Source organism: Electrona antarctica (assembly GCF_951216825.1).
Source record: "Electrona antarctica genome assembly, chromosome: 17".
Lineage (NCBI taxonomy): Eukaryota > Metazoa > Chordata > Actinopteri > Myctophiformes > Myctophidae > Electrona > Electrona antarctica.
In genome coordinates this window covers 19,750,902-19,770,885 of record NC_136798.1, presented here as the reverse complement: position 1 = coordinate 19,770,885, position 19,984 = coordinate 19,750,902, and the positions used below count along the sequence as shown (strand labels likewise).

The 19,984-nt window shown below is 44.6% G+C and overlaps 1 protein-coding gene across 6 annotated transcripts in view; it reads right to left on the bottom strand.

Annotated features, from left to right (window-relative positions):
* Positions 1 to 19,984, bottom strand: part of cfap61 (cilia and flagella associated protein 61) — a 51,550-nt gene that overhangs the window by 3,210 nt on the left and 28,356 nt on the right. For 5 of the 6 annotated variants that reach the window (XM_079525799.1, XM_079525801.1, XM_079525803.1 and 2 more), the window contains 8 exons: positions 15,104 to 15,231; positions 8,917 to 9,015; positions 8,218 to 8,380; positions 7,656 to 7,830; positions 3,372 to 3,709; positions 2,715 to 3,054; positions 741 to 829; positions 1 to 122 (listed from right to left, as the gene is read on the bottom strand). The exon at positions 1 to 122 is cut by the window's left edge and continues 84 nt beyond it. In XM_079525799.1, coding sequence (XP_079381925.1) covers positions 1 to 122; positions 741 to 829; positions 2,715 to 3,054; positions 3,372 to 3,709; positions 7,656 to 7,830; positions 8,218 to 8,380; positions 8,917 to 9,015; positions 15,104 to 15,231 — 1,454 coding nt within the window. The remainder of the gene's footprint in view (positions 123 to 740; positions 830 to 2,714; positions 3,055 to 3,371; positions 3,710 to 7,655; positions 7,831 to 8,217; positions 8,381 to 8,916; positions 9,016 to 15,103; positions 15,232 to 19,984) is intronic. The other variant, XM_079525800.1, reaches the window with a different exon arrangement.

Below are 19,984 nucleotides of genomic sequence, written 5' to 3'. Positions count from 1 at the left end.
TAATTGGAGACGGGGAGGGGCTTCAGGGACAGGCAGGTGACGCCCTCCACGGTCTCGTAGCGGCCCAGACGCAGGTGGAAGTAGTTCCCCGTCTCCACGCGGCCCGTCACAACGTCCGTGCCCTGCATGTGTGTGTGTGTGTGTGTGTGTGTGTGTGTGTGTGTGCATGCGTGCGTGCGTGCGTGCGTGCGTGCGTGCGTGCGTGCGTGTGTGTGTGTGTGTGTGGGGGGGGGGGGTGGTTCAGTTGACAGGTCAAAGCAATGTTGCTGCTGGAAAACTGAAATAACTGCATGTTTGGCACAGTAAGACGCTGCAAATGTGTACTTAACTCTGAGCGTGATGTGTACAAATGTAAATGTTAAAGTGTAAAGTGGTTACATTTTTACACTCTCTGAGTTACGGATGGATAACATTTAAACAATTGGACAACACACTTCGGACATACAGTGTGTATAAATTATATAGCATCTCTGTCAGGTGGAAACCTAATCCAAAACTGTTACTTTTCAGGACTCAAATTCTAAAGTAGCAGATTTGCAACCTTTAAACGTGGCACGAATCTTCGCACCACATTTCAAGCTTGCAGATCTGCTGCTTTTGATGCTTTTGTGTCTAACGCTGTAGTATGATTATAAGAGCATTTCATTAAGGGCATTAATCTACACAGAAAACCCCACAAAAATATGGAGAAGAGGTTTCTGCCCTACAGCACCAATATATATTTCATGACAGACACTTACCTGTTGAATAAAAGACGGTCCCACTGTGGGATCAGGAATGGAGGGCTTTGCGATGCGTAGGTAGTTGTAACCTCCAGGTAGTCTCCCACCTCGGGGGCAGAATGAAACCAGCAACCATTTACAATCTGACAGTGTGGTAACAGCATTAGCAAAGGAAATCACATGCAGACTATTTAGCGAAATCCTCCCAGGGTCCCTTTTTTGTTTTGGACATAGGGCTAAAATGAACACTCAGGACTTCGCAGGGAACTGGAGTTAAAGTTAGAATGGACACACTTGGTGACTATCGTAATATCATACTTACGTATGCGTATGACACTAACAGGGAGGGAAGAGGATGTGCAAATATTTACTTTGCATAGAATAACAGGGAGGGAACACGAGAGAAACTTCGAAACCAAGGTTATGGTTTTAATTGAGAACTCAAGTGAACCCCAGCGTAGTGCGCACCCCTATACCATTTGCCAAAATAGCAGATCCACAAGCTCATGTTGTGAGCTTTCAGTTAAACCATAAGAAACCAACGGTTAAAGGACGACTTCACCCATTTTCAACCTATCATTATATAATTGGTCCTCACTAATTCTGCACGAATATGGTACCAGAGAAGGGGAAGTGGACCTCAGTTATATCATCATTAGGGCATTATTTTTCTCCAAAATATTTAGATTTGTATTAATGCGAGAACAATAGCTTCCATTATTGCATGCCAACTTCTCAGGAATAGAAAGCCTGCAGTCTCTATTAGCTTGGATTCCTCATGATGATGATATCACTGGTAGACAAGTTTCTGAACTGTTCGCAGCCCTCCTCTGAGACACAGAGTGAGTAGACAGGTTTCTGAACTGTCCACAGCCCTCCTCTGAGGCTCTGACTGAGACACAGAGTGAGTAGACAGGTTTCTGAACTGTTTGCAGTCCTCCTCTGATACACAGAATGAGTAGACAGCTTTCTGAACTGCCCAAAGCGCTCCTCTGAGACACAGAGTGAGTAGATAGAAATGGTACCATATCATCATGAGCATTAGTGAGGACGGTTGAAATGGTTTGGTGGAAAAAGGTTAACTGAGAAACCAGGCTATTGATCTTGCAATCTCGGCAAAGTGCCCCTTGCAAAGAATTCACAGGGAGTTTGAAAAAAAAAAATCATTAGTCATTGGTGGGGAAAAAATGCCAGAAGGAGAATGCTCTTTTGTTTGTTGGCACTACACGTGGAGTGGCCTTGGGCACTAGGTGAACATAACAATCCATTGGTGAAGGCTTCAATTGTGGTGTGGAGTGCCCACTGGCCAGCACAATGGCCTGCGACTGCGTAGAGGAATGGCATTCCACTAAATGCACAAGGTGAACCGCACAGCGCTAGTCATTCACACAGATAATAAATAACACTCCAGAATAGCCATGAACAAAACGGAAAAAGGATTTGAGTAAATGTGAAAAAATGAATATAATAAAAATAATGTGACACACGACCCATTATTTGTTCACGCAGAGAGAGACGACACACTCGACAGTCGACATGCTTCGTCAGAACAGAACACAAGGTTGTGGACAAACAATAATGAATGTGAAGGCTTCATTTCTGATGCATGATGGTATGAAATATGCGCCGTAACAGAAGGCTGCTGAAGATGTGACACTGCAAATAGTTATATTAAACAACTATTACATTATCATTACTATTATTAAAAAGCATACACAAGATTTAGACATTAAAAAAAGCATACACAAGGTTTTTAGGGGATCGACTATATAATATTGTGTGACACTGTCATACAACGAAGGTTTCAACAGCGATGATGCAAAAAACCCTCAAAAAACTCAGTGCCAAAAACACAATTCAATTACTTGTGTGACAATTACATAATTGCCAAACTTAAATTTGTACCGGTGACAGCCCTAAATAAAAGAGTGCTTCCCTGGGCCTATACGTCTGGATTCATTTCAGGAGGATGAAAAAGCAGAACAAACAAACCTTGTACCCTGGGCCGCGTGTACACGGGTACGAGGCGGTCCGAGTCCGGCACCAGCAGGTCGGGGGCGGCGGGCTCGGGCTCCAGGGTGGGGTCAAACAGGGCCAGCAGCGCAGCGGCCAGCTCACGGCCCACCTCGGCGCTGCTGAAGCAGGAGTGGGCCGTGCTGTCTGCGCGGTAGCGCCGGGAGAACTTGGTGAGCGGGCCCGCGGCGTGCACGCTGGCGTCGTTGGTGCGGAACCGGGAGTCGATCACCAGCCGGCCGTCGAACACCAGACAGGCATCGCTGACGCTCCTGAAGGCATGGGGGTCCACGGCCCGGGAGGACAGGTTGATGAACACCTGGAACGGAACGGAGGACAGGTTGATGGAACACCTGGAAACAGAACGGAGGACCCTAATGGGTCCATTTGGTTCCATTTGCACACTCTCAGAGTTAAATTAACAGTGATTTTACAATATAAATTGGGGTCCCAGAAATAGAAATGCCATTAAATGGGGGGTCCGAGGCCTAATGCATGTCACACTGGGGGTCCTTGACAATCTTCTCTTATGGAGGTCCCTGGCAATATGTTTTCAAATGGGGGTCCGTGGCCAAATAAATGTCGATTTAGGGGGTCCTTGACGTGAAAACGTTTGGGAACCACTGACTGACTTACGCCACACGTAAGATGGAGCGGCTGTGTGTCTGTGGTGAACGCCACCGACGCCAGGGGCTCGACGGGGATCTGCTCTCCGCCGTTCATCCGCGCCAGCAGGCAGTCGCGGTGCACGCGCACGCCGGCCTTCTCCAGCGCTCGCGCCACGGCTTTCTCCACCTCGGGGTCCGCGAGACACCTGCAGGTGGTGCTGTTGTTTCCTGTGGTGGTGGTGGTGGTGGTGGAGGGGGAGGGAGGGGAGAGGACCAGGTGGATACGAGAGCCCTGGATTCCCAGGCTGAGCAAGGCCTCCACGCAGGTGTACACGTCAAGGCTGTTCCCGTAGACTATGGCGTTATCTGCAGTGGTGGGGGGAAAAGTAGGCCTACTCAAATGATTTTACTTAAGTAAAAGTGTCAATGCTGCAATGTTTGAAATAAAGTCCGGAATTTTACATTGAGTAAATCTGCATTACTTAATTTACAAGAAGTCTACACAATTAGAGAATGTGGAATAATTGTTATTTTCATAAACGCTTTAATGTTTCTCTCCTATAGAGCGTCACAGTCCCGCCCCTTACCATGGACCAGGAAATGAATCCCAATGCATTTTTCCCATAGACATTTCGTAAAGTATGTATTTAAAGACCTTTTAAGCGTCGTACGAAGCCAACTTGAGTCGTGACAAATCATGACAACAAACACAATTTTTGGGGCCGAAAAAAATAATTAGAAAGAAGAAAAAAACAGCACTTTTTTTGTTGTTTTTCTTCTATGTAATTATTTGTTTGGTCCAAAATATTGTGTGTGTTGTCATGATTTGTCATTGTGTGTGTTGCGGCGTAAACGTCTTTAAATAAATACTTTCTGAAATGTCTATGAGGAAAATGAACGGAGAATCATTTCCTGGTCCATGGTAGAGGGCGGGACTGCGACGCTCTATAGTACCACATTAATAGAATACAGCATGGAATTGTGGACAAAATCTTATCCAACGATAACAAAATATTCGAAATGTTGGGTCTGAGAGGCTAAATCTCATCAAATGGTGGTCCGTGGCTCAAATGCTGAATACATAAATGGACCTTGATGAAAAGGGTTGAAAACCCCTGATGCAATACATATTAAAACCATGAAGAATGCCAACAGAGCCATGCCTAAAGCACCTCTGTGGTTCCAAGGACTAGACCCCCAATGGAGTTAACCATTAAGCTGGTCAAAGTGGATCTATCCTTTAATGCAAAGTGGCCCCGTGAACCCTCAATGGCCCCTTGTTCTTCTAACCAATATACATATGCATACATGCATACTTACATGCATACTTACATGCATACATACAGTGGAAGTAGCCTATTCTGAGGGCAATTGAAAGGGAAAAGAAGTAGGCCCTGTTTCAAGTCTATATGCCATTGTGATGATGATGATGATGATGATGATGATGCCAGTAATAAATCGTTGAATATTGTTTCGCATCATGAACATGAGGCAACATTTAGATTCTAGCTATACGGTATATCGCCTCTGTCGGTTGGAAACCTCATGTCAAAAACTTTTCATTATTCAATTTCGAAAGTAGCAGATCTACAAGCTCGAAGCGCGTCGTGCCACATTTCAAGCTTGCGGATCTGCTACTTTTGAAGTAGGCGGCCGTTTATTTACCAATAATGGAAACAAAACAAAACGAAACAATGAAAAAGTTAAAATTTGGAGATAGGAAAGTTTCTGCCCAAAAGCAACAATATACATTTTTATTTTTGACTTTTAATTGTTTTTATCCCACGGTTTTTGTAACCCATTTTTTCACCCAGTGTCAATAATTTGACTAATGTAATCCTAATGTAAACCCAGTGTCCCCAGTGGGAATCGTACCCAGGTGAGGACCTTCTAGCTGTGAGTCGACCGATTTAACAACATTTTTATAATTGACATTCTTTTGGAAGACATTTTTAGAACCTGCCTCATGTCTTAATGGGTTAAAGCAGGGGGTCCGAAACGTTTTAGTTCGAGACCCAAAAGACCTATAAAGTTTTGGACACTGCCAGAAGAGAAAGTAGACATTTGCCCGGGTGCCACACAAACTAGTGAAAGGTTGAACATGTCTCTGTCCATGGTGCTGAATGTGTGGACAGCTCCTGCTGTCAGGCAGTGGTGGACAAAGTGCTCTTAAGTAAAAGTATCAATACTGCAATATGAGTAAAATCCTCAGTGTTCAGTTATCTCAGAAGATGGTACGCTTCTCCATTTGTATATTCTTTGAGAACCACTATGACAATGTACAAAATAGACTAAGTAACAATAGAGGGTATGCAATATGCATGTGACATCATCATCATACCCGGAAGTTATTTTTGACACTTACGGAGTGTCAAAAAAGTACTTTCTGGCCTGGACAGCCCATACATTCAAACAGAAAAGTCCTATCTAATTGCATTAAACAACGTTAAACTCACTTTGCCACTGACTTTGCCGCTGACTTTGCCACTCGATTTGCCACTCACTTTTTGCATGTGCATGCCCTCTATTCCAGGCTATATAAGTACGTAAAGCAATTCCAGTGTACACTGTACAGCACTCTATAGTCATATTTACACACTATATTATATTTCCATTTTATTAGCAAGTAGCCGTTGAATATGAAACGAGGGGTGAATAAAAATATGTGCCGTCTGAATCTACGTTCTTACAATTTGCATGTATTAATGGTTTCTTCCATGATTGCCACTTTCTCATTAGTATGTATAACAGGGCGTTGCTCTACAGCGCTGCACATATTCCTTCATAGAATAGATTAATTCAGCTTAATGACAAAGGGTGTTGTTTTTATTTTTTCTCCCTGTGCTACTCAGAAAACGATATGATCTGGGGGAGGTGGGCACTGATTTGCAGAAAAGAAAGATTTCTCAGCAACTAATTAGGAGCTAATTATACAAAGGCCCTTCAGCACTGATTAGCAGAATAATGACATTGTGTCTGCGTGTGCCATGCTCGTACATGCTTGTGTCTGTGTGTAGGAGTGCCATGTGCAACTCTGTTGAGAGTAACATGGTAACGATACAATAGCCACTTACTGGTTCCTGTCTTGAGCATGCCATTCTAGCCTAGGCGACAATCTGTGCAATTGCCGATCTATACTCTAATGAGGAGGAAACTGTAGAGGAATTATACATTATACCATATATGGTTGCTTATATCTAACCTTTATATTTTACCATCACTACGTATATAATACATGATGTGACATGATATTTGTTTTTGCTAGGCCTGCTGGCGCACTTCACCCGGCCTCGTCCCTTTGCAGCGATAGTTCATGAAGCCACAGAAGTCAGGAGGCTACATCTAATTATCTCTCCCCAGATCCCCCCATTCATTTGCTAATAGTTAAAGATGGAGTGCCGTGATATTTGTATTCCCCCCCCCCCAGTTTTTCATGTGTTTATGAGGTGACAGTACTTCATTAGTTGTTATGTGCAATGATGTCTTCCCTTTGTATTTAGGGTTTCTTCCTGGAGGCTGAAACCTCTCCCCTAACCTCTCCCCCTTTATCATACAACAGCTGTGGGTGCGGCTTCAGTTCAGGTGGATCACCATTCACCACCCATCACCACCCACCAGGCAAACCACATAAATACAACATTTTAACAAATACTGATGATCATGTTTTAGTGTGGGGGAAAAAAATCACAGCACTCCATCTTTAATTCATATATACTCCCACTAATCAGTCTGTCTGTTTCTCATTGGCTCACACACGCCCACAGTACATCAGGTGGTCCATTTAACACACGCCCACAGTACATCAGGTGGTCCATTTAACACACGCCCACAGTACATCAGGTGGTCCATCGCTCACACACGCCCACAGTACATCAGGTGGTCCATCGCTCACACACGCCCACAGTACATCAGGTGGTCCATTTAAGCAGTCACTATTCTGCATTCACTAGCTGACACAGATGTCGGCATTCAACTCCCTCCTCCCTGTGGCATTTAGTTCTGTAATGGGTGATTCTGTAATTATACAGTATGTGATTTTTGGGTTGTACTATGATATGTGGTATCTAGTTCTGTAATGGGTGATTAAGTGATTTATTATAATGTGATGTATGGATATATGGTATATGGCATTCAACTGGAAGTTGTTATGATGTTCATGTAATGTCTTATGGTCTGCTCTGGGGAGCTTGTGATCTCAGATTGCAGATTGCACGTGTTTTCACAGAAGACATACTGTGACTTCTATATGGAATCCAAATGACTGAAATCACTGGTGGCGACTGAGAACTTGAATCCATGCATACACACGTACCGTCCAGCTCCATGAAGTTGCTGCTGAGCCAGAGGCGCAGGGCGGTGCAGTCCTGCCGGTCGTTGAGGGTGAACAGGTTGGACGGCACGTGCCCAGTGTACCCACGCTGTGGCCGGGCCAACAGCTGGCTGTTTGTGATTGGCCGGTTTAGGTCCACACCGGTGGGACAAGGAACCTAGTAGTACAAGAGGATGATGACACACACAGCAGTGCTGGGGGATTTCTTTCCTTCCCTGTACTTACGTGAGAAATGCAAAAGTACTTTTCTCACATAAGTACAGGGATAAATACTGCAATGTATAAATACTCTGTTACAAGTGAAAGTCCAGATTTCAAAATATACTTGAGTAAAAGTACAAAGGTAGTGCCATCAAAATGTACTTTAAGTACCAAAAGTAAAAGTACTCATTATGCAGAAAGTTTTCAAATGTATAAAAAGGTTTTGAAAAAACACACAAAAAAACACAAAATAAAATAAAATAAATAAATAACATGGAGATAACAGGTTTCTGCCCGACAGCCACGATTTTATATATGTTTTATCTTAATTATTTTCCCGAACCTGATACTGCAGTCCCGTGCACAGGACGACATGGTCATAGGGGACAGTCCTGTCCCCAGACACGCTGATGTGTTTGGCCTCCCTGTCGATGGCCACCATGGTGCCACTCACCACACGGACCACACTGGCCAGGTGGACACAGTCTCTGCTGCTGTAGCCATGGCTGCAAGGCAACACACACACACACACACACACACACACACACACACACACACACACACACACACACACACACACACACACACACACACACACACACACACACACACACACACACACACACACACACACACACACACACACACACACACACACACACACACACAATTAAGTTTCCGTTTGGAGATCGGAGAGCACAAGCAGTCACAAATACTGCAGGAGAATTACCACCTACGAGTGTTCTTGTTTGTTTTTTGAGCACGAGGGGCTGCTGACAGACAGCAGCACGCACAGCGACGTGTCAGAAAAGGTGTCGGGCTTCGGGCCGGGCCCTGGCTGTAAAACTGCATAATGGGCTGGGCCAGGCCCGGGCTGAACTCCACGGACTCGGGCCAGGCCATGGCCCATATTTTGAGCTTGTGCAGGGCTCTAACAGACACATATGGACGCACAAAGCCAGTCATTGGAGCGGTGTGCACAGCTCAGAAATCTGTTGTAAATAGCAGATCTGGGGGGTGGGATACTGAATACAGCCAGCACCTTGTGGACAGAAAGCTGATGTCATCATTGTTGTGGTCGTGGTTGCCCAGGTAACCGTGGGTTGAGATGAGGGTAACATTGTTGAACCAGAGGTGAGGGCTGTGGAGAACACAACGGAACCAGTTAGTTGCATGTCGGGCAAGACATCGCATCTCCATATTTCAATTTATTATTTTTTTGTGCCTGACGTCACTTGCTCATCCCTTGGTTCACAGTCGTTTTTCTCTATGGAGAATAACATGGGGTAATCCTTTTTTTTTATATAATTTTTATCCCACGATTTTGTAACCCATTTTCACCCCTGTGTCAATTATCTAATGTGATCTTGGGCTCTACACACCCTCCGCCAACCTGGGGAGAGCAACAGACTTGAACTCATGCTTCCTTCATGCATGAGTGTCCAAGTCGCTCCTTTACACCCGACAGGGGGGAGTTTCCCTAGTTGGACGAACCCAGGACCTTCTAGCTGTGAGGCGACAGCACTACTGACTGTGCCACCGTGACCCCTCATGGGGTCATCTTAAAATCATCTCATATAATTGTGGTCCAAAAATAAACAAACCGTCCTGGCAATATTGTCGGGGAGGTGTCTCTATATCGTTTACGACAATCAGTCAGTCAGTCAATCATATTTGATACAGTCTGTTTCTAGCGAAAAAATAACTAATTCAGCAGCAGTAACATTAGCGTTTTCTCTGTCAGTTGATTCTTCATAACCATATGAGTAAAATGGCCAGGATTTGTTTATTTTTCAAACACGGTTCTTATATGAGGCGATCTAAAATCCCCCTATGGGGATTACAATGCAAATAAAAAAGTACATGAATTGTGGACTTAGCGCCCTCTACCAATATTGACGTCACACGTTCATGCCCTGCTTTGTCATACTACAGTGTACCACACAAAAACTAGCGAAAAATTGCAGATCTACAAGCAATGCTTGTAAAAAAAGAAGAGATATCTCTGTACCAAAAGTGTTAAGAGCTTGTGACAAAATGATAAGTACGTTTTGGATTCATTAGAATGCAGGTTATTTTTTATTTTTTACATTCCCTGAAAAAGTAACGCATACAGGGTCTCCGTCCGACAGCGATGTGACGCAATGTGATTGGCTGCCCTCGGCATGCATGCTTTCTGATTGGCTCGGCTAGGGATGCACTCAAGCACCCTGCGAATCAGTGGTTCTCAGACTTACTCGTCTCAAGGACCCCCCCAACCTGACCGCGGACCCCGAGCTGAAAGTGTGTGTGTGTGTGTGTGTATATATTTCTTTTTTTAAATATATATATTTGCACACATTTTATAGCTGTTTCAAAAATAGCAGATCTTCAAGCTCATATGAGCTTAGATCTGCTATTTTTAAATAGCCAAAGTATATAAGCGATGCTGTATTAACACATTTTGCTGGGTGGGGACCCCCTCGTACACCAAAGACCAATGGGGGTCCCCGGACCCCACTTTGAGAACCAGTGCTGTAATCAAGAATCATTCTCTCGTGTTTAGAGCGCCAACGTTGTCCCTGGAATGTGAACAGAACATATGACGCATGAATGAAAAGCAAAACAGGCTGTTTCTCATCTACACTTTTTATATGGCACTCTCATATCGCCTCTGTCGGGTGGAAACTGGTACTTTAGTCAGGAAACATTTTCTAGATTAAAATACTGTCAAATAAATGGCAAAAGCAGCAGATCCACAAGCTCGAAACGCATGGCTGATCTGCAACTTCTGATGCTTGTGTGTGCCGCTTTAGTCAGTGTGTAATGAGATTCTTGGATGCAGGCGCAGGTTTCAAGGATGTTTAATAAATCCAGGCAAAGGTACAAGGGAATAGGCAAAAGTCGTAGTCAAAGGCAAAGTTAGAATAAGCAACAAACACTGACATAAGCTACAAACGGACGGGACGGGACGGGACGGGACGGGACGGGACCGTGTAGAGTGGCTAGTGTCTAGTGCAGGCAAACAATACTGACTGAAGTGGAGTGGCAGAGGGGGTGATTATATAGGTGTGGACTAATGAGGAGCAGGTGTGTATAGTTAGTAGGTTGGAGATGATGATCTCTGGAAAGAGGGCATGGGCGTGGTCCTGACACAGTGTAGTGTGATCACAACATATGGAGATAAGAGGTGCTGCCCCGACAGCAACGGTATGATAATCATTCTAGTTCAGTCACAGTGGTGGCGGCCATTGTGTATTTGAAGGACGCACAATGTATTATCTGTTACTGACATCTATTGTTTGGTTGCTGTGGCTTTGATCCTAGCTTCCGCTGCCCCCTCATGTTGGCAGAGGAAGTGTAGCGCCCAGGATTACATTAGATAATTGACACTGGGTGAAATGAAATGGGTTACAAAATTGTGGGATAAAACATTTTAGGAAAAAGAAATATATCAGATAGACAAGCTGCAAATCTGCTACTTATTTTTGATACATGTAAGACACTGTAGTATGATCAAGTAGGGCATTCATTTACGAAAAAAAAAAAAAAAGTTAACTATTACGTAGATACGGTAAGAGGTTTCTGATGCCCGACAGGGCCGACAGCAACATTTTGACAATACGGCACTGTATCAACAACCTGACCTCAACCTAGTCAAACTTTCCTTTGTAATCCGTAGAACAAAAGGAGGATTGGTAAGGCACTACATTGAGGCATTAAGGCCAATTCCTGGTGGTCTGTACACTGGTGGTAACGAGTCTGCCCCCCCCCCCACACACACACACACACACACACACACACACACACACACACACACACACACACACACACACACACACACACACACACACACACACACACACACACACACACACACACACACACACACACTCCCCCCTTCTCTTCTGTTTGTGTTGCTATCAGGGAAGGACAGATGGACACGGTGACCCCGTAGCCTGACCACAAACACACACACACACACACAGTCTCTCACACACACACACACACACACACACACACACACACACACACACACACACACGCACACGCACACACACACACACACCGTGTGGTGTTTTTTCTGTCTGCCCCGATCCCTCCCTCCCTCCCAAACACTCACTGTAGTGCAGAGGGCACGCACGCACACATACAGTACTGTACACTGTATCATCAGTTGGGCTCAAGCTTTTCAGGCTTTTCAGCCCCCCCCATAAAAAGAATCATATTTTAACTGGGGACCCTGGGGACTCCCCTAACTGGGGACCCTGGGGACTCCCCCCCCCCCACCCCCCCCCCCCCCCCCCACACACACACACACACACACACACACACACACACACACACACACACACACACACACAACCAAGCACTTAGAATTGTAGGAGTTAAGGCATTACATTTTGTTTAACTTGGTTCCACAGATAAATATTATACTAGTAGCTGATCTTCAAGCTCACAGCGCCTTCTTATATTACCGGTATTTGACAATTTGGCCAATGTTTGACCAGTTTTTGAGGGGCGCTATGTCCAGCTTTGAGGCTTTGGCACAAAACATTGTCCTAACACAAACATTGAATGCCATTGACAATCTGGGGGTCCCGACCCACAGGTTGTGAACCACTGCTGTATCTGGCATGTCTGGCCTACTTTCTAGCCTTAAATCTGACCCTAATGCCAGAAAGGTGTGTGTGTGTGCGTGTGCGTGTGCGTGTGCGTGTGCGTGTGCGTGCGTGCGTGCGTGCGTGCGTGTGTGTGTGTGCGCGTGTGTGCGTGCGTGCGTGCGTGCGTACGTGTGTCCAGTGGGTGGTACGGTAGCCAGAGGTTTTGTGCAGGAGAGATAAGGCAGCCCCCCCCATCTCGTCGTACAAGAAGCCGATCGACGCATATCACTCACCCTGCTCAATGCGTTGCCACCATTAGCTTAGTTAGCGGCATGCTAACTGCCTCATTAGCCAACTCATTAGTGACAGCAAACACAAGATATCACCCATGCAGCAGGTTCCTGCAACAGTGTGTGTGTGTATGTGTGTGTTTTCCTGGTAGTGCACGTGACAGTGGAGTGGCTAATAAAAGCACTTGCTGCTGTTGAATGCGCCCAGACCACAGGCAGCTGTGTGTGCCTGCTGACGTGCGTGCACGCGCACACACGCACACGCACACGCACACACACACACACACACACACACACACACACACACACACACACACACACACACACACACACACACACACACACAGGGTGAGACGTGGTTGCCTAGCAGTTATCACTTCTCAGGCGAATCAGCTTGTGGCTCTGTGTGTGCTGCTGCTTGTTGTTTGGTTGGAGCACTTTAATCTCAGAGACAGAGGCTGAACGCAGACAAACACATCCAGCCAGCCTCCTGCTTCAGTGATGACTACACTACACTACACACTGGATTCCTAGAATATAATCATTTAGTCCAGTGGTTTTCAACCTTTTTCATATCAAGGCCCATTATTTATTCTGCATTTGAGCCACGGAGTCGGACCACCATTCGATGCGATTTTGCCTCTCAGACCCAAAATTATGAAGAATATTTTGTTGTCTTTGAATAGGATTTTGTTTGTTTTGTAACATTTCGATGTTGTACTGATGTTGGTACCATAGGAGATAACGTTGATCAAAATAAAACATATTTTACATTCTCTAATGTGTAGACTTTTTATATATAAAGTAATGCAGATGTTTAACAAAAATCACACCCGTGTGAACTGAGTGGTGTAAGGTCTTATATAGCCTGATCATCTCTGATCTGACGTAATGTCTGACGTAATGAAATCACACCCGGGTGAACTGGGTGACTGTAGCAACCATGCTCATTTTTTGAGCACAGACAGACAGACAGACAGACAGACTAACAAAGCCAGTTGTAGGAGTGGTTTACACCACTCAAAAATGCAACTCATTAGAGTGTACCCAGCAAGCCAAATGACGTCATGATGACGTCATGATGACATCCTCCGGTGACTCCGGTGACATTCTGACTAGGCCAGATCACAGCCCATATGGGGATGATCTTTACGTCATTTCCAGGACGTCTTCACCAGTTTAAATAATATAGCTTATTCTGGGCCAGATCTGACCAGTTATGATATGACCTAAGTTGATCTGGCCTCGATCAGACTCTCTTCTGATTCATCCAGGGACGTCCGTCTTAGTGGGCAGAATGTTATGTTGGTTGAAATCAGGTGATATTCTGGGCCAGATCTGACTAGTCTTGGTTTGACTTGATCTGGCCACAATCAAGACGTCACTAATTCGTCCAGGTCCCGTGCTTGCTGGGTAGACTAGGGTCCATTTGGTTACCAACTCTCCGTCATTTAGCTGGGAACCACCTGGGACCACCGGACCACTGGTTGAAAACCACTGATTTAGCATGAAAAACTGATTCAATATCATCACTGTCGGCCAGTGTCGGGGCAGACACCTCTTCTCTCCACATTCTAACCTTTTCGTAGATTAACACTTGATCATAATGTGTCACAAAAAAAACATCAAAAGTTGCAGATCCACAAGCTTGACACATGGCTCGACTAAACCTACAACGACCAAAACTAAATGACATTTCATTCAAAAGACTATGTATGACTAAACTAAACCAAAAGTAGCTGTCAAAATGAACACTGCATATAAGAGCTGCAGAAATGAGTTGAATGAGTGGCTGGCTATGGTCTCACCAGAACATGAGGGTTATAGGGTTAGGGTCTCACCAGAAGACCAGGGTTATAGGGTTAGGGTCTCACCAGAAGACCAGTGTTATAGGGTTAGGGTCTCACCAGAAGACCAGGGTTATAGGGTTAGGGTCTCACCAGAAGACCAGGGTTATAGGGTTAGGGTCTCACCAGAAGACCAGGGTTATAGGGTTAGGGTCTCACCAGAAGACCAGGGTTATAGGGTTAGGGTCTCACCAGAAGATGAGGGTTAACCCATTTAGACCTGAGGACGCATCAATGTCACATTATAGCTTTTAACCATTATTTTAAACTTTGGCTGTTGAACAATCGTTAAAATGTGGCACAAATATTTGAATACATATTCTTTCACAGCAAATGTTTTTAACTCAAATATTTTCTTCTGGGGGGGTCCGTGGAACAACATATTTTCAGATGGGGGTCGGCAAAAATACATACATACATTTTGGGGTCCTGGTTTGAGAACCACTGACATATAAACATAGGTTTTTCAGAAAAAGTTCATGATTTTGAAGACATTTGTAGGGTCTCACCAGAACACCAGGGCCTCCAGGCAGCTCAGAGCCGTGTCGGACGCTCCTACCACCACGAGCCGGGCGTTGATGCTCACCTTGGGCTCCATGCTGAGCTTTCTGCTCAGCAGGTTCAGAGCATATGGAGCCTGCGTGGTGAGGAGGAGAGGAGAGGAGAGGAGAGGAGAGGAGAGGGTGGCGTTGGTAAACTTAGTATTTACCGGTATTTATACGTTTATTTGGGAGGGACAGCACATATCTCTGCTGTCGGGCATAAACCACAGAAGTGTGTGTGTGTGTCTGTGTGTGCACGAGGGTTTTAATGACCCTTCTTTGTGGAATGCCACCCCACTCAGCAGCAGCAGCAGAATGTCAATAGGTCGTATTTGGTAAACAGCAGGGTCATTGTATGGTGTAGTCCTACAGGAGTCACCAATAACAACTCCAAGCCTACGCATTTACTACGTAATGTAGACCTTTATTAATCCCACAGGGTAAATTCTGTGCCATTCACGAGATATCTCGAGTTTAGAGCTTTACCACAGTGTGCCAAACATGAGAAACACGGGATTCTATTTGTCTTTTTATGTATTTATAAACGATTGTAAGACATAGATTGGTTACGTAACCAACAACAGCCAATTTGTTATGCAAAGCTCGGCCAATCACAGCGGAAGTTCAATTACTCCGGAAAAATAAAAAAGTGTCACAATAACTATAGTCTGCAACCAGACTAATAATAAGATGGCTAAACGGGTGGAGATGGAGTTAGCTGGTTTGGCAGACAGTTTGAGGATCCAATGGAGTTAGGCGGTTTTGGCCAAAGCGCCTTTTAGTTTTAATACCTTTCATTGGTTCAATATATTATATTATATTATATATACTTTGCGTTGGTTTCGTTGTACGGATGGGATATAATTGGTATCCTCCTGCACTTGTACATTTCATTCTGTTTATTTAAGTAGTCGGAGAGACGGGGTAGACACCTGTTACTGAACAAACGTCTCTATAATATAGCGAATGATTTCTATCAGTTATTTAACACTTATTCCAACCAACAACAGAAACGCAACATCACTTACACCTAACTAAACGAACCGAGCAGATTGTGCACGTATAGCGGGCAGGTGCAGCTGCATGTCCTTATCAGCCCCCCTCCCCCCCCCCCGGCCCAGATGCTTAACCTTTTTTCTTAAAACATGATGGCGGGCCACATGCAGTCCCCCCCGGCCTGCCTGCGTAACGTGATCCTGTATTGACGGAGACAGAGAGAGAGGAACAGGTGCTTTAAATGTGATTAAGCCGTCAGTGCTTTGGAGCCAGCAGCCAGGGGCTTTACACAGGCCAACACAATGCTGCAGCAGGCCTCGCTCTTATCTACACATGTACGCCCGCTAATCACGGTCGCCGTGTCACTTAACCCATTAGGACCCGAGGGGACCATTCTACAACGTGCCTTCTGAAATCGGTAATTCTCAAACGTTGTTCCGTGCCAAGGAGTATCCACCCCCCAATAAATAAATAAATAAATAAAACTACAAATAAATAAACATTGCTTGGCGGCGTGGACCATTGCTATCCGAAAATGTTTTGTGGCTAGGGGACCCTCCCAGAAGAGAAGATTTGTGTTAAAAGAAAGAGAAAAAAGACCTCTAAACCAATGTTCCAAACCCAAGAATTTATGAATTTATGAAAAACGTATGTTGCATTGGTTTTCAACCCTTTTAATATAAAGGCCCATTATTGATTTGGCATTTGAGCCACTGACCACCATTTGATGAGATTTAGCCTCTCAGACCCAAAACTTTGAATATTTTGTTGTCGGATAAGATTTTGTCCACAATTTCATGCGGTGTTGATGTGGTACCGAGAGATAACAGGCAAACTTTGATCAAAATTAAAATTATTTTACATTCTGGAAATCTTGCAGAGGTTTAACAATAATTTTACTCTTGAGAGCGTAAAATGAAACCAAATGGACCCGTAAAAGTTAAAGATCTATAGGGTCCATTTGGTTACCAACATCATTTAGCTGGGGACCACCTGGAACCCCCTCAAGGACCACTAATGGTCCCCGGACCACTGGTTGAAAACCCCTGCTATATAGTTCAAATCTAAAATGACACAGATGCTTGCCCGGTTTCAGTGGGTTAAACGGGGGATGGGGGCTAAATTGGACGAGGTGAAACAGCCGTGCAGGTGGTGCGCACGTTGCTGCCTTTCCGGCCGGTGTGTGTGTGTGTGTGTGTGCATGCGTGCGTGTGTGTGCGTGACGTGACAAATATCAATTCAGAGGGAACAGCACCAGAGCATCACGTTAAGATGTATGTCTTGTACGTAGATCTTTTTGATGAATTGAACATGGTGGACCCTGTTGTAAACAAGTGTAATGCTTAATTGGGTCGTCCACTCACAGTTAACAGCCTTTGTATTGAGTTCGTGCTCGAAATGTACTGTAATTCTGCAAACTGTTAATACATATTTCAATCAATCAATCAATCTTGTAACGACCTTGTACATGGTAAAACAGAACAGGGGATGCTATAGGGTCTGTTTAAGTGATTAAAATAACACTGAGGATTTCCTGAATCCCGGTCCGGTGACCTCCGTGCAAGGGTCCTTGGGGGGGTTCCAGGGGGTCCCCAGCTAAATGTATTGATACAGCATCACAATCATTTTAACCACTCTATCCATTTATATGTTGGCTATTCAAAAATATCAGAAATATATCTCTGCTGTCAGGGAGAAACCATCTAACTCCAAATTCTTCAGGAATATATATATTTTTTAGGAAATGAAGAAAACCTTAGCAGACACAGACAGTTTGACCAAAGCGCTTTTTAATACTTTTCATTGGTAATTTGTTTAACCAACACACAGACGTAAACAGTGTTCAATAGCATTGATTTATGAAAAAAATAATTAAGTTAGGTGGTTTCCTCCCGACAGCAACGATATCCAATATATCCAAAATAGCATTTTTGCTTTCGAGATTTCTCAAACAATGTTCCAAAACAGCAGATATACCGTACAAGCTTACACCGTGGCACTCTCGAGAAAGTTTGGAAGATATAGATTTTTTAATCTAAATATTCTCTTCGGGGGGTCCATTGCACACAACATTTTCAGATGGGGGGTCCGTCCGTAGCCGTGAAGTACACGTCAATTTGGGGGTCCTTGACATGAAAAAGTTTGAGATCCACTGCTCTATAATAGGCCTAGGGAGTGAAGATGCAGGGCGGGCGTCCAAAGTACACACACTAAAAGTGATCAATCCTCCCTCACTGCGGTGTACACATGCGATGACACAGAGAGGAGTGACTTAAGAGAGAGTCAGCAGATGGGGCTTTTAGGTTTTTGTGTAACCGAAAGACGACTGATTGCCGTCGATGACACAATGGCTCTGTTTCTGCGAGGGGATCAAAGCATATGACCTTTCAGTTCTGGGAGGAGGGTCTCTTTCTCTCTAGTCTAAACCCCCTCCAAGGCAACCCTAATTGTCACCGGCGGCTTTTGTTTTATCCTTAATGTAATTACGGGGAGCAAAAGGAGGAAAAAAAAGCCTCTCTGCATTGTCTCCCCTGGACGATGTAATCATTTATCAAGACAGACAGGGGTGTGAGTGTGTGTTGGTGGTGTGTGTGTGGGGGGGCGGGGGGGGGGGGGGGGGGGGGGGGGTATTGGCACAAGAAAAGCCAGCTTATTAGCACCGCTGAGCCGGTCCAGGTGACAGTCACTCACCACAGATGCACCGCAGTGCTTGTGTTTGTGTGTGTGTGTGTGTGTGTGTGTGTGTGTGTGTGTGTCAGAACACGAAGTGATAACACAACGCATATTTCATAGTCTAAACAGGATGCTTGCCTACAGTATGTTGGGAGAATGGTGTAAAAACAACGCATAAATAAAATTTAAAACTGAGAGAGGAGGGTGGGGTTCAATTATGTCGAGTTATTTTCAAGGAGAACCCCCTCCGTTCCCCAACATCAAGCAGACACTGTTGGCCCGGTGACAACTCTTACTCCCTTGATTATTATATGTGATATTGATATGGATTGACGTGTTGCCGACTTGTTATTTGATTTTCCCACAACACACATCTGTACAGTATCCGTCCATCTCTCAATACCATTGCTAAAGCCTGCTAAGGAGCAGTGTTAGTTAGATTTAGAATACACCACTTGGCTCTCAAACCTTTCCATGTCGAGGACCCCCACATTGATATGAATTTGGCCGCGGAAGCCCATCTGAAAATGTATCGTGCCAGTGACCCAGAGGCAGAAGCAAATATAAAGTATATAAAATGTGGTTTAAGTGGACCCACTGGAATGCGAAGCGACACGTTGTGAGCTTGTAGATCTGCTATTTTCACTAGTTTGGGTCTTGGGAAACATAACATTTCTCTTTTGGGTCACAGGCTAAAAGGTTTGGGAACCACGGGAATACAGCATGAGTATGTGATCTGCTCAAGCCTGAACAAACACCTGCTGCTGCCCAGCTCTACAGAGGCCAGCAAGCAGTGTACAAACGTAACCAAATGGAACCGTCCCTTCTATAGTAGTAGCTCTCTCTAGTGGCAAATCCATCCCTACATACATATAGGCCTATAACATGCAGTGAAAGATTTTAGAGCAAATTCTGATTTAGTCCTAGTCTTTTGAAAACAACACCATTTAGTCCTATATTTAGTCATCTGAAATTGTTTAGTCTTAAGGTGAGTTCAGACTTGAATTTAAATATTCGCCTCGGTTCGTCCCGTTTGTGCTGCGCTAGGTCGCGTTCTAACTTCTCGTCTTTGCATTGACTTTGTATGTAATCGCGCCGCTCTAACCATCCAAGTCTGAAGTGAACGCACCTTTAGTCTAGTCTTATAGTCGACATTTATAGTCGAAAATGAACACTGAT